General features: G+C 61.3%; 2 protein-coding genes across 8 annotated transcripts in view; one reads left to right on the plus strand and one right to left on the minus strand.

Annotated features, from left to right (window-relative positions):
* Positions 1-12,217, plus strand: PLIN4 (perilipin 4). 3 transcript variants are annotated; one of them, XM_045863270.3, is made up of 8 exons: positions 1-123; positions 239-309; positions 824-959; positions 1,840-1,898; positions 3,623-7,802; positions 7,916-8,103; positions 9,877-9,963; positions 10,039-12,217. In XM_045863270.3, exons 2-8 carry the CDS (start codon positions 259-261, stop codon positions 10,369-10,371), a joined length of 5,034 nt encoding a protein of 1,677 aa, XP_045719226.2. In that variant the 5' UTR covers positions 1-123; positions 239-258; the 3' UTR covers positions 10,372-12,217. The 3 variants fall into 3 exon arrangements, with proteins under 3 accessions (XP_045719226.2, XP_045719227.2, XP_064429113.1); XM_045863271.3 differs by having other exon boundaries at positions 1,843-1,898; XM_064573043.1 differs by lacking the exons at positions 1-123; positions 239-309; positions 824-959; positions 1,840-1,898 and adding an exon at positions 1,916-2,039.
* HDGFL2 (HDGF like 2) overlaps positions 12,204-13,447 on the minus strand; it is a 20,422-nt gene continuing 19,178 nt past the window's right edge. For 3 of the 5 annotated variants that reach the window (XR_010405824.1, XM_064573053.1, XM_045863276.3), the window contains exons 15-16: positions 12,899-13,031; positions 12,204-12,503 (exon numbers count right to left, since the gene is read on the minus strand). Coding sequence is in view for 3 of the 5 variants with exons in the window: in XM_064573053.1 (XP_064429123.1) it covers positions 12,401-12,503; positions 12,899-13,031 (236 nt within the window). In the remaining 2 variants the exon portion in view is untranslated. The remainder of the gene's footprint in view (positions 12,504-12,898; positions 13,032-13,447) is intronic. The other 2 variants (XR_010405825.1, XM_045863277.2) reach the window with 1 other exon arrangement.

Raw genomic sequence — 13,447 nt, forward strand, 5'->3', positions numbered from 1 at the left:
CCCACTGGCTGCCCGCCCCGCGCTGGCCGCGCCTGCCCCAGACCCTATAAGGCCTGGCAGCCGATAGCGGAGCCGGCAGCGGGCTGTGCCTCCGGGGCTCTGAAGGGCCCTCACGCACTCCAGGTGAGCAATGCCAGGGTGAGGCTGGGGGTGTGGTCGGGGGGCCGCCTGGCTTACGGGCGTAGGGCAGGAGGCCTGGGGGCCCCCTATTTACACACCCTCTCCGCCCCCCTTCCAGCTGCTTAGAGTTTTATTACCATGTCCACCCACGAAGAAGGAGGACGGGATCCTCCCAAACCCAAGGGCAAGGTAAGGGGAGGTGTGCGAGGGGGAGATCCCTGCCTGGGAGCCCCCCAGAACCTTGGCAAAGTGACCGCCACAGTACTGGGGTCCGGAGGGCCTTCCCAGGTGGGGTGGGAAGCCTCCGAGAGCCATGGAACCCATTCTTCCCTCCTGTCCCAAGCTGGAGGATGGGTGGGGGGGGTGGGGGGCTCGAGCAACCCTCAGCTCCTTTCCCTACTGTGTGATCTTGAACCAGCCATGGCCCCTCTCTGAGCCTCGGTTTCCCCATCTGTGAAATGGGGGCTGTGGAAGGAAGAGGTCTTTGGAGACCCGGAGGATGACCTTCTCCTCCGTACGGGAGGCAGGCTGACTCTGCCCATTGCCCAGACAAGGAAACTGAGACTCAGAGAGGCTAAGACTCCTTCCTGGGGTCACCCAGGAACAAGGGTGAGGTGACACAGGAACCCAGGGCTGTCTGATGCTTTCTCCCACCCTGCCCCCAAGGCCCAGCCCTACTAACGCTGCCCCTTGCCCCATGTAGACCCTGGGGAGCTTCTTGGGGTCCCTGCCTGGCTTCAGCTCTGCCCGGAACCTAATGGCCAGCGCCCACAGCTCAGCGAAAGAGGCCCAGCCAGTCGCCGATCCTGCAGGAGCCTCTGCCCAGCCCCAGACTGAGGGTGAGTGGACAGCTCCACGGAGGCAGGGGCTCTGGAGGTGGGCCCCAGGAAGAAACCCCCCAGAGGGGGCTTTTGGCCATTTGGGGGCAGTTCGTATGTGTCAGCGTCATCTCAATAGGCACTACGGGGCTGGCATGCTCATTTAGTGCCAGATGGGGAAACTGAGGCATCAATACGGCAGGTGAGTGGCCCAAAGTAGCGTAAGCAGCAACAGTGGGGTTGTGAACACAGCCTGTCTCCCTGCGATGTCCCCTACTTTCTCGACCCCTCCCCTGCCTCCCACCCCATTTCTGATGCACCACGGACCAGGGCCTGGTGTACCCCATGTCTGAGCTCATTGACGATTTCCCTCCCGGTTCCCAGAAAGGGGCACTGGCTTCTTGGGGCTCACACAGCCTGGGGGGGGGCTCTCCACCCTTCGGGCAGCCCTGGGGCGTGCAGAGGGGCCGATGAAGGGGAGCGTAGGTTTGGGGCGGCTGCCTGGACTGGACCTTACTCTGGGCCCGGAGCCTGGGGCTGCTGACTTCTGCTCCACATACCTGGGCCCGACGAGTAGCTGCCAGCAGGGGCAGGGGCGGGGGGCGGGGCCCTGAGTCCTCCTGCCGTCCCCCTCGGGGGAGTGTCCGGGCAGGGAAAACTCCAGAGAACTTCTGCTCCAGGAGCCCGAGACCCTGGAGGTCAGCGGAGCCTCTCGCTGGGCCAGGGACGGCGCCAGACCTGTGGCCGTGGATGTCCCCTCCTGCTGTCCCTGGCAGGGTGGCTGGGACATTCCTGACCTTTCAGGCTGTGCCCACCAATTGCGCAACGGGCACCGGGGTGGCCAATGCCAGCCCACGTCCCTCGCCCTTCCCGGTAGCCTGACCAGCTCCTGTCCCCCCAGCAGCCACCAACCTGGAGCAGACGGCCCATGGGGAGAAGCTACCACCGCCTTCAGATAAGGTGAGAGGCGCTGGCAGAGCCTGATGGTCCCCACCTCCTTCTGGGGCCCCTCCCGGGGTGTTTCGGTTCCTGCCTTCCGAGGGGTTGTCACAGGCCAAGCAGAGGGCAGACGCCCGTGTGTGTCCTGCTGTGGGATTCCAGGTACTGGTTCCCCTCCGAGCTTCTGTGTGCACATCAGCACGGCAGGGCTCCACGTGGTCAACAGAGAGCGCCCCCCCCCCCCCGGCTCCGTCTAGCATCACGGGACCGAAAACACGGGCAACTCACTGTGTGTCGGGCTTTGGGCTCAGTGCGTTCTGCGTGCTCCTTCACAGTTAACGGGCCCCGGGAGGAAGGGAGCCATAGTACCCCACACGGCAGCTGAAGCACAGAGAAGGCGAGCCACCGGCCAAAGGTCACACAGCGAGGCGTGGTAGTGTAGTGCCTGAACCTTGGGCAGGTGGAGGCTGCCCCGATGATGGGGACCTCCCGCGCTATCACATCCCCAAGGCCTGGCCAAGCGGAGAGACTGATTCCAGAGCCCTGTTAGGACTCCTCCACCCTCAGCTCAGCCAGATGGCAAAGGCAAAGGGGGAAGGACACCAGAGGCCCTCTGGCCCAGATTAAAACAGACCGTGGCAGCCACACCCTCTTCCCTCCCCCTCTTCCTCTCCACTCCTTGCCTCTCTCGACCCACATTAATTGAGCACCTACTACCTGCAAAGTGCTTCAGGCACCTTGACTCCCTTCCTCCATAATCCTTGAAGGAGGCGCTGTTTTAGCCACCATGCTCTAGACAAAGCTCAGAGAGGGGACATGGCTTGCCTGAGGTCACACAGCGAGGGGCTAGCGGGGAGCAGAGAGCTGAGATTTGAACTCAGGTCTCCGTAGGCAGGAGCCCAAATGCCCACCTGAAATGATGCTGGGCAGCAGGCAGGCACTGGTAAGAATAAAATCTCTGGGCTCCTCCCCCTCAGCAGTCTGGCTGTTGGGAGCCAGATAAGTCTTGGTTGTGGGACGTCCCGGGCACTGCAGGGAGGGTGCACTCGATGCCAGGAGCACCCTCTCCCCCGAGTTGCAGCAAGCCCAGACATCCACAGACGCCACCCGGCGTCCCCTGGAGGGTAGAAGCACCCCAGTGCAGGAGCCCTGGCTTACAGACAGCACACTCGTGCTTGAAACTGCTTGCTGGCACTCTGAGACCATCACCACCCTTTGTTAGTTCAACCAACTAGAGAAACCGCCCTTTGGGAGGTCAAAAATGATGAAAATCACTGACGGGATCCCATGACTCAAACCCAATACTTGTCCCTGTCCTTTTGCAGGTATTACTCTTCTAAATGTTGATTCTCCACTCTTACTTGAAGATGTTCTTTTTAATGAGTGAGTTGGTCTCCCCACTCACGGGGAAACCAGGCTCGAAAGCTGCCAAAAGTAAAGAGTAGGCAGGGTGAACACACTATATCATTCAATGAGTGGCATTGAGCCCAAGTTCAGGGGACTTTGGCAAGGGCTCTGGAGCTGTAGGAACCTGCCATCAACAATGGGGACCATCTGCCACTGGGATAGGGCTGCTTGGGGCTGGATACCAGCACAAGAGGAAAGTGTGTTGGGGTGGGAGGTGAGCGGCTGGCTTTCTGGGGGACAGTCCCCCTCCCGGAAGCACACGAGGGATCAGCTTGGATGAAGTCTGGGGTGCAGTGTCTCCAGCTGTCCTCTTGACCACTTGTGTCCTTTCTTATCAGATGACCTCTGGGGCAAAGGACCCGGTGTGCTCTAAGATGACCAAGACCAAGGGTGCCATCTCCTCTGGGATGGCCAACATGGTGGACACAGCTAAAGGTGTCGTGCAGGGAGGCCTGGGCATGACCCGGTCTGCACTCACGGGCACCAAGGATGCAGTGTCCACTGGGGTGACAGGGGCAGCAAACCTGGCCAAGGGCACCATCCAGACTGGCCTGGACACCACCAAGACCGTCCTGACGGGCACCAAGGACACCATGTGCAGTGGGATGACCGGTGCCATGAATGTGGCCAAAGGAGCTGTCCAGACTGGCATGGACACATCAAAGACCGTCCTCATGGGCACCAAGGATGCGGTGTCCACTGGGCTCACTGGGGCAATGAATATGGCCAAGGGCACTGTTCAGACTGGCATGGACACATCAAAGACCGTCCTCATGGGCACCAAGGATGCAGTGTCCACTGGGGTGACAGGGGCAGCGAATATGGCCAAAGGCACCATCCAGACTGGCCTGGACACCACCAAGACTGTCCTGACGGGCACCAAGGACACCATGTGCAGTGGGATGACCAGTGCCATGAATGTGGCCAAAGGAGCTGTCCAGACTGGCATGGACACATCAAAGACCGTCCTGACGGGCACCAAGGATGCAGTGTGCAGTAGGATGACCGGTGCCATGAATGTGGCCAAAGGAGCTGTCCAGGGAGGTCTGGACACCTCAAAGACTGTCCTAACTGGCACCAAAGATACCCTATCCACTGGGCTCACAGGAGCACTGGGTATGGCCAAGGGCACCGTCCAGACTGGCATGGACACGACCAAGACCGTCCTGACGGGCACCAAGGATGCGGTGTCCACTGGGCTCACTGGGGCAATGAATATGGCCAAGGGCACCGTTCAGACTGGCCTGGAAACCACCAAGAATGTTGTCACAGGCACTAAAGATGCAGTGTCCACTGGGGTGACAGGGGCAACGAACCTGGCCAAGGGCACCATCCAGACTGGCCTGGACACCACCAAGACCGTCCTGACGGGCACCAAGGACACCATGTGCAGTGGGATGACCGGTGCCATGAATGTGGCCAAAGGAGCTGTCCAGACTGGCATGGACACATCAAAGACCGTCCTCATGGGCACCAAGGATGCGGTGTCCACTGGGCTCACTGGGGCAATGAATATGGCCAAGGGCACTGTTCAGACTGGCATGGACACATCAAAGACCGTCCTCATGGGCACCAAGGATGCAGTGTCCACTGGGGTGACAGGGGCAGCGAACCTGGCCAAAGGCACCATCCAGACTGGCCTGGACACCACCAAGACCGTCCTGACGGGCACCAAGGACACCATGTGCAGTGGGATGACCGGTGCCATGAATGTGGCCAAAGGAGCTGTCCAGACTGGCATGGACACATCAAAGACCGTCCTGACGGGCACCAAGGATGCAGTGTGCAGTGGGATGACCGGTGCCATGAATGTGGCCAAAGGAGCTGTCCAGACTGGCATGGACACATCAAAGAGCGTCCTGACGGGCACCAAGGACACCATGTGCAGTGGGATGACCGGTGCCATGAATGTGGCCAAAGGAGCTGTCCAGGGAGGTCTGGACACCTCAAAGACTGTCCTAACTGGCACCAAAGATACCCTATCCACTGGGCTCACAGGAGCACTGGGTATGGCCAAGGGCACCGTCCAGACTGGCATGGACACGACCAAGACCGTCCTGACGGGCACCAAGGATGCGGTGTCCACTGGGCTCACTGGGGCAATGAATATGGCCAAGGGCACTGTTCAGACTGGCATGGACACATCAAAGACCGTCCTCATGGGCACCAAGGATGCAGTGTCCACTGGGGTGACAGGGGCAGCGAACATGGCCAAAGGCACCATCCAGACTGGCCTGGACACCACCAAGACCGTCCTGACGGGCACCAAGGACACCATGTGCAGTGGGATGACCGGTGCCATGAATGTGGCCAAAGGAGCTGTCCAGACTGGCCTGGACACCACCAAGACCGTCCTGACGGGCACCAAGGACACCATGTGCAGTGGGATGACCGGTGCCATGAATGTGGCCAAAGGAGCTGTCCAGACTGGCATGGACACATCAAAGACCGTCCTGACGGGCACCAAGGATGCAGTGTGCAGTGGGATGACCGGTGCCATGAATGTGGCCAAAGGAGCTGTCCAGACTGGCATGGACACATCAAAGACCGTCCTGACGGGCACCAAGGACACCATGTGCAGTGGGATGACCGGTGCCATGAATGTGGCCAAAGGAGCTGTCCAGGGAGGTCTGGACACCTCAAAGACTGTCCTAACTGGCACCAAAGATACCCTATCTACTGGGCTCACAGGAGCACTGGGTATGGCCAAGGGCACCGTCCAGACTGGCATGGACACGACCAAGACCGTCCTGACGGGCACCAAGGATGCGGTGTCCACTGGGCTCACTGGGGCAATGAATATGGCCAAGGGCACTGTTCAGACTGGCCTGGAAACCACCAAGAATGTTGTCACAGGCACTAAAGATGCAGTGTCCACTGGGGTGACAGGGGCAGTGAACCTGGCCAAGGGCACCATCCAGACTGGCCTGGACACCACCAAGACCGTCCTGACGGGCACCAAGGATGCAGTGTCCACTGGGGTGACAGGGGCAGCGAACATGGCCAAGGGCACCATCCAGACTGGCCTGGACACCACCAAGACCGTCCTGACGGGCACCAAGGATGCAGTGTCCACTGGGGTGACAGGGGCAGCGAACATGGCCAAGGGCACCATCCAGACTGGCCTGGACACCACCAAGACCGTCCTGATGGGCACCAAGGATGCAGTGTCCACTGGGGTGACAGGGGCAGCGAACCTGGCCAAGGGCACCTTCCAGACTGGCCTGGACACCACCAAGACCGTCCTGACGGGCACCAAGGACACCATGTGCAGTGGGATGACCGGTGCCATGAATGTGGCCAAAGGAGCTGTCCAGACTGGCATGGACACATCAAAGACCGTCCTCATGGGCACCAAGGATGCAGTATCCACTGGGCTCACTGGGGCAACAAACATGGCCAAGGGCACCGTTCAGACTGGACTGGACACCACCAAGAATGTTGTCCTAGGCACTAAAGATGCAGTGTCCACTGGGGTGAGAGGGGCAGCGAACCTGGCCAAGGGCACCATCCAGACTGGCATGGACACATCAAAGACCGTCCTGACGGGCACCAAGGATGCAGTGTGCAGTGGGATGACCGGTGCCATGAATGTGGCCAAAGGAGCTGTCCAGGGAGGTCTGGACACCTCAAAGACTGTCCTAACTGGCACCAAAGATACCCTATCCACTGGGCTCACAGGAGCACTGGGTATGGCCAAGGGCACCGTCCAGACTGGCATGGACACGACCAAGACCGTCCTGACGGGCACCAAAGATGCGGTGTCCACTGGGCTCACTGGGGCAATGAATATGGCCAAGGGCACCGTTCAGACTGGCCTGGACACCACCAAGAATGTTGTCACAGGCACTAAAGATGCAGTGTCCACTGGGGTGACAGGGGCAGCGAACCTGGCCAAGGGCACCATCCAGACTAGCCTGGATACCACCAAGACCGTCCTGACTGGCACCAAAGATGCAGTGTCCACTGGGGTGACAGGGGCAGCGAACCTGGCCAAGGGCACCTTCCAGACTGGCCTGGACACCACCAAAACCGTCCTGACGGGCACCAAGGATGCAGTGTCCACTGGGGTGACAGGGGCAGCGAACATGGCCAAGGGCACCATCCAGACTGGCCTGGACACCACCAAGACCGTCCTGACGGGCACCAAGGATGCAGTGTCCACTGGGCTCACCGGGGCAGGGAGTGTGGCCAAAGGGACAGTGCAGACCGTTCAGAATTGGTTACCTGGTACCCAGGACAGTGGACTCCCCAGTTACAGTGCCCCAGACAAAGAAGGGGAGCAAACTATCCTGAGACCCCAGGAGGCTCTGTCCTCTGGGGTATCCAGCGCCCCAGACACTCTCTGTACCGGCCTGGACCTTGCCAGGGAAGCCACTGCCGTGGCCACGGGCACCCATGGGGCCACCCTGGGCAGGGAGGATGCAGGACACGAAGGAGCCGTGAGCTTTGCAACGCTCCAGGACGAGCTGGGGGAGCTGGGGGATATCTTCCACCCCATGGATGCCGGGGAGCAAGGTGAGAACAGTATAGCTGGGCCCACCCCCCTGGGAGGGCTTGGCTTCTGTAAAACCCAAGCCCTGGATTTTCCAGGGGCCTCTCAGATTGAGGAATCCCGTCTTCCTTTCCAGCTCGGCTTGCTGCGTCCGAACCCGAGCCAAAGGTGCTCACGGCCGACCGCGGCAGCTATTTCGTGCGTCTGGGCGACCTGGCCCCCGGCTTCCGCCAGCGGGCTCTTGAGCATGCCCTGAGCCAGCTGCAGCACAGCCAGTTCCAGGCCAGGGCTGCGCTGGCCCAGCTGGAGGACTCCTTCGAGCTGGTAAGAGCCTTGCCCTCCCCACGGCACCTTCCTCAGAATAGCTCCCCAGGATCCCCCAGGCCTTCGGCACCACGAGAGCTGCCACTCACGCTGGGGGGCGGGCTGCACACAGTCCAGCAGCAGCGCACGGAGGGACCCCCAGCTCTGACGACCTCCCGGTCCCCAAGCTGAGTTTTAGATGTTGAGATGCATCAGCCTCACTTACACACGCGGGGAGGAGCCCGGTGGCGCGGCCTGAGCCGGGATCCCCGGGGGGTGCCCGCGCAACTTTTCAATCAGTGCCCCGTGCTCTCTGGTGAGCCCCAGTTTAAAGAGCACTGGTCCAATCCCGAGGGGTCTCGATGGGGATGATCAGGCCTCTGGGACGCTGGGCCCTGTCTGGGGGCATCTGTAGCTGTCACGACTGTGGGAAAAGGTGCACCTGGCATCGAGGGGGGTGGGGCCAGGGATGGTGCTCAGCCCTCCCCCCCTCCCCCCGCAGCGCCCGGGATGGAGCGCTGGCCTGACCCAACAGAGGTTTTGCTAGGGGGTCACTCTGGCTGCTGAAGGGAGAACAGGCCGGACCTGGGAGATCAGTGAGGTTTCCACAAAAATCCTGGCAAGTGAAGAACAATGGGGCCTCAGGGCCAGTGTCGGCGGCAGCGAGAGGCACCTGTGTTCAGGATGTGCGTCCAGAGCAGGGCTGCCGGGTCTGTGGGCAGGCTAGACGCGGGGCATGAGAGAGAGGGGCCCTAAGGAATCTCAGAGACTTAAAATTTTTTTGAAGTATCTTATTGAAGTAACTTCTATACCCAACATGGGGCTTGAACTCACAACCCTGAGATTGAGAGCTGCCAGCTCCCCCGACTGAACCAGCCAGGCACTCTGCCTGGGAGATTTTTAGCAGGGGACCCCAGGGGAGGTGCCGAGTGGGCTGAGGGTGAACAGTGAGAGCTTGGTTTTGGATGGGGGAAACGGAGCTGACTAGCGGGCCCCAGATGGGAGTTGCCGCGGGGTGCGCTGGGAGGGTGACTGCAAGTTGGGAGTCCACACCTGGCCCACGTGCTGCCCCCCCCACCCCCCAATTGCTGGGACAACGAAGATTAGTGGTGGGGCTAGGGAGGCTCCTATGTGCCGGGGACCCAACAATCAAGGAAGGAAAACTGCCAAAAGAGCCTTTATCTCCACCCAAAGGGGGAGATAAACAGCCAAGAAACAAACATCCACAATAACTCGACAGTGATGTGCCTCTGAGAATAATGAAATCTGACAGGGAGGACTAGAGGCCACTGCACTGGGTGGCCGGGGAAGGCCTCACCTGGAGGACAACCTCGAGCCGAGATCAGATGGGCACCACGTGTAAGGCCAGAGGAAGCATGCTCCAGGCTGAGCAGGCAGCATGTGCAAAGGCCCTGAGGCAGCAGCATGCTGGAAGTGGTCAGAGGACAAAATGAGGCTAGCGTGTCCAGAGCAGAGTGTGACAGTGTCAGCAGGAGATGAGGTCTGGGCAGTCCCAGGGAGCAGACAGTGTAGGCCATGGTGAAGAGCTGGATCTTATCCAAAAGGCACTGGGGAGCTATGGGAGGGTTTTGAGCTGGGAAGTGTTTGTTATTTGGTCTCTGACAAGCCCAAGAATATGGACTATTGCCCATCCTGACACAGCTGGCTCTCCCACCACACCACGGAGAGGTCTAGACACGAGGCTCTAGGGCCAGGCCCAGGAATGTCCCCAGGGGGGAGTGTAAAAGGACCCTGCTGAGAAGCCGTAATTTCTCTGCTGGGTTCTCTTTCTAGATTGAAAGGGCCAAGCAGGCTCCAGAAAGCCAGCCATGGCTGGACCAGGGTCCGAACAGCAGAGTGGAGGGAGCCGCTCCCCAAGAGGTATGTAACAAAGGGCCACGGCTCCCGCTCTTCTCCCCCAACTCCTGCTTACCTCACCCCTTCCCTCCCCCGCAGGTGCCAGGCTCCAGGGCTCTGTCCAGGGCCTGCGGCCTCATCCAGCAGCTCCACGTGGCCTACAGCACCCTGGCCTCCAGCCTCCAGGGCCTCCCCTCTGAGCTCCAGCAGCATGTCGGGCAGGCGCGCCACAGCCTCTGTGAGCTCTACGGCCTCGTGTCCTCGGCCAGCTCCGTGGAAGAGCTGCCGGCACAGCGCCTGGCCCAGAGCCGCGGGGCCGTGGGCCAGGCATGGCAGAAGCTGGAGCAGATGCTGGAGAGTGTGCAGCACAGCCCGCCGCCCTGCTGGCTGGTGGGGCCCTTTGCCCTGCACCCCGCTGGGCAGCAGCTGTAGGTCCCTCCTGCCCACGGAGCCCTCCGCGGAGCCTTCTCCCCAGCCCAAACCAGTTCCAAATCCCCGAAGGTCTGGACCCCGCACGCTGGCGCTGCCTAGCACCTGTGGGGGGCACCCAGGACTTTGAGTTCAGCCGCACCGCACACCCAGCTCTGGCCCTGCCTACGCCGTCCACCCTTTCTTCCCAAGCACCGCTGGGCCTTCTCCTGCCTCAGGGGCCCAGGGCTGCTAAGACCGCTGACAGAGGGCCTTCCCCTAAAGGTCTCAAGCAAGCACTCCAATTAGAAAAGAGAAGTGGAAACATGCCTAGGTCTAGAAGGTTCTCCAGTCAGCAGCCTCCACGAGGCACCCTTTCATCTTTGGGGCAGCCTAGTCTAGGTCCTTTAGCTACGGGCACAGCAGGTGCTCCTCCATCCTGGGCTCCTGGAGCACTGTCCTCACTCCAGAAGCATACACCCCAGCCCTCAGCAAACCGTGTTCCATTGTACCAGAAGGTACCAGAATGCCACTGTCACCCGGCGTGGGCTCCCGCTGCCTCTGCTGACACCAGTGTGGCCTCGGCCCACCCCCAGAGCTGATGATTTGTGGTCCCCAAGGCCCCTGGGCTGAGGAAGGAACGAGAGGTGTTCCCGTGGGGGATGGGGCCCTAGGGGGTATATGACAAAATGTGCTCAACACGGTCCCACACTCACCCCAGGCTGGAGAACACGGGCTGGGACACACACAGCGTCCCCTCTTTCCCAGCCACACTGTCCCTAAATGCCCAGGGCAGCCACGCGAGATGGGTGGCGCGTGAGGAAGCTGAGGCTCCCCCTCACTGGACCTCCCCTGTCCTCCAGCTGGGGGGAGCCCTGCCAAGGAAGCCCCCGTATCCCACCCACAACCCCCCAATCAGGCTACCTCCCTCCCTTAAGGAGGGCTCGAGGTGCCCTCATACCAGCCCCCTCTCAGAAACGATGGAGTGTTCCAAGCTCAGGACACGAGGCCAGCCTTCCCCAAAGGGTCGTCATTAGTTCCCCGGAGCCGGCCATGGTGAGACGCGGGGACGGGTCCAGAAGCCTCTGGGGCCCCTTCCTCCTCGGTCTCTACCACAGGTGGAGGCGCTGGGCACATGGCCGTTCACGCCAACTGAGCAGTCACTGGAGCTTCAGTCCAGCCAGACCAAATGGGGGGGCGCCAGGCTCAGAAGTCCCACACCGCACCACGGCCCCAGCTAGGATGGAGGCACTTGACGAGGGGCAGGGCGGAGGACACACGGTGGACCCCACTGCTGATGCAGGTGCCTGGCTGGGAACCACATACACGTCTGTCCAAATCCATGTGCTGGCCCTGGGAGCCTGGGGCCACTTTACAGGTGAGGAACGAGAAGCCCAGAATGGGAGTGCCACTTGTCCAAGGTCACAGAGCAAGGCCTGCCCCCAACACTCACATCCTCTGAACATCAAGGACAACGGCCAGCCCACAGCACCCCCCAAAGCCTGAATGGCTTGAATGCCCTAAGCTGCTGCTTCTGGGGACCCTGGGTCTTCCCCGCAGCCCGGCCAAGAGCAGGAATGGGAGCAAGGCCCTGCAAGAATGTCTGGGCTCTAGGATGCTGCACGCGAGAGGATCAGACTGCAGCCTCTGCTTGAGCCTGCGTTACTTCTAAAATGGCCTCCCACCTCCCCTCTCCCTCACCGTCAGCTCTGCAGGCCCAGGCCGGGCAGGGGCAGTGTCAGAACCGAGTTCACATTCGCTGTGAACGGTGACCTTGTGGCTTAAACCCTCTGTCCCTGGAGGGGCCCTAGACAGCTACACCAGCCATCCTAGAAAACCAAGCCAATAAAAATGACTTTCATTAAAAAAACCCTTTATAGTCATTTCATGTCGGTTGGAAATCACAGAAGTTAGGCAGAAAAACAACCCAGGGGACAGATACAAAGGGACAGCACAGCGCTTCCCCAACAGGTCTCTGCTCGGCGGGTGGCGGGTGGGGGCCGGGGCAGGCCTGGGGCGTCTACGCGTGCCGGGTGGGCCTGGCCGCCGGGGCTCAGCTGTCCTCCTCGTCCAGGGACTCCGAGTCCATCCGCACCCTCGCATGCTCCTGCCGCTCCTGCCCAGACACATCCAGCTCGGGGCCCTCCCGCACGCTGCTGGTGGGAGCACAGGCGGCCAGGGGTGAGCACTCGGCTTCCCACCGCCGACAGAGACCCAGCGCCCTGGGGGTGCAGCCCACGTCCGGAGCCCCCTACGCTGCCCAGCCAGACCCCCGCCAGGCGCGGGCAGGCCCGGGACCCTCAGCACGGCGTCAGCATCAAGGAGCCCACTGCGCCCGCTCCCGGGGCGCCAGGAGGAAGCCATCCTCCCAGAGCAGCCCAGAGCCGCGGAGCTGCCTCGATGGGGCACCTGGGGGGTCAGCGGCAAAGGTGGGGGTGGGAGGCCGGCGTGTAGGACAAGTCCCTGGGCCAACAGCAGAATGAGCAGCCCACGCAGTGGAGGCCTGGTCAGGAGGCGGCCCCCCAGGGCTGCCGCCCGCTGCAATACTCACTCGTTGTGCAACGGCTCTTCGGAGGAGCCACACCCCAGCCCCTCCTCGGAATTCTGTCCTTCCTCCTGCTCCTTGTCTTCCATGCTCTCCCCCTTCTGAGACGTGGCCTCGCCATTCACTGGGGCTGAGAGATCTGGCGGGAGAGAGGCTCATGGGATCCCGTAACCCTGCCCACTGGTTTGGGGCCAGGGGCCCTAAAGGAAGCACCACCTCCCTCGCGGGCCCTGATCCGGTGCGCCCACATCCCCCCACCCCTACATCCCCTAGACGGCTAGGCACACAAAAGCCTAAAGAGGGAGGAGCCAGTAAATGAGCGGCCATGGGCGATGGGGGAAAAGCCTGCTGGGCACAGAAATAGGGTGACGCCCCCTGCAGGCTGTCCCTGAGGCTGCTGAGGCTTCAGCTGAGCCATCCTGCCCCAGTCTGAAGGAACACTTCTCAGCAGCTCCGTGGGCACCACGTGACCCCAGCAGGAAGGACCGCCCTCCCTTTAGGCAGGGACCAGTGCCACTGTCCCTGGGGGAGACACCCTCTTTCTCCAACCCGAGG

The sequence above is a fragment of the Mirounga angustirostris genome, unplaced genomic scaffold, assembly GCF_029215605.1.
Source record: "Mirounga angustirostris isolate CCGP_5_RB_7025 unplaced genomic scaffold, mMirAng1.0.hap1 SCAF_1, whole genome shotgun sequence".
NCBI classification, from domain to species: Eukaryota; Metazoa; Chordata; class Mammalia; order Carnivora; family Phocidae; genus Mirounga; species Mirounga angustirostris.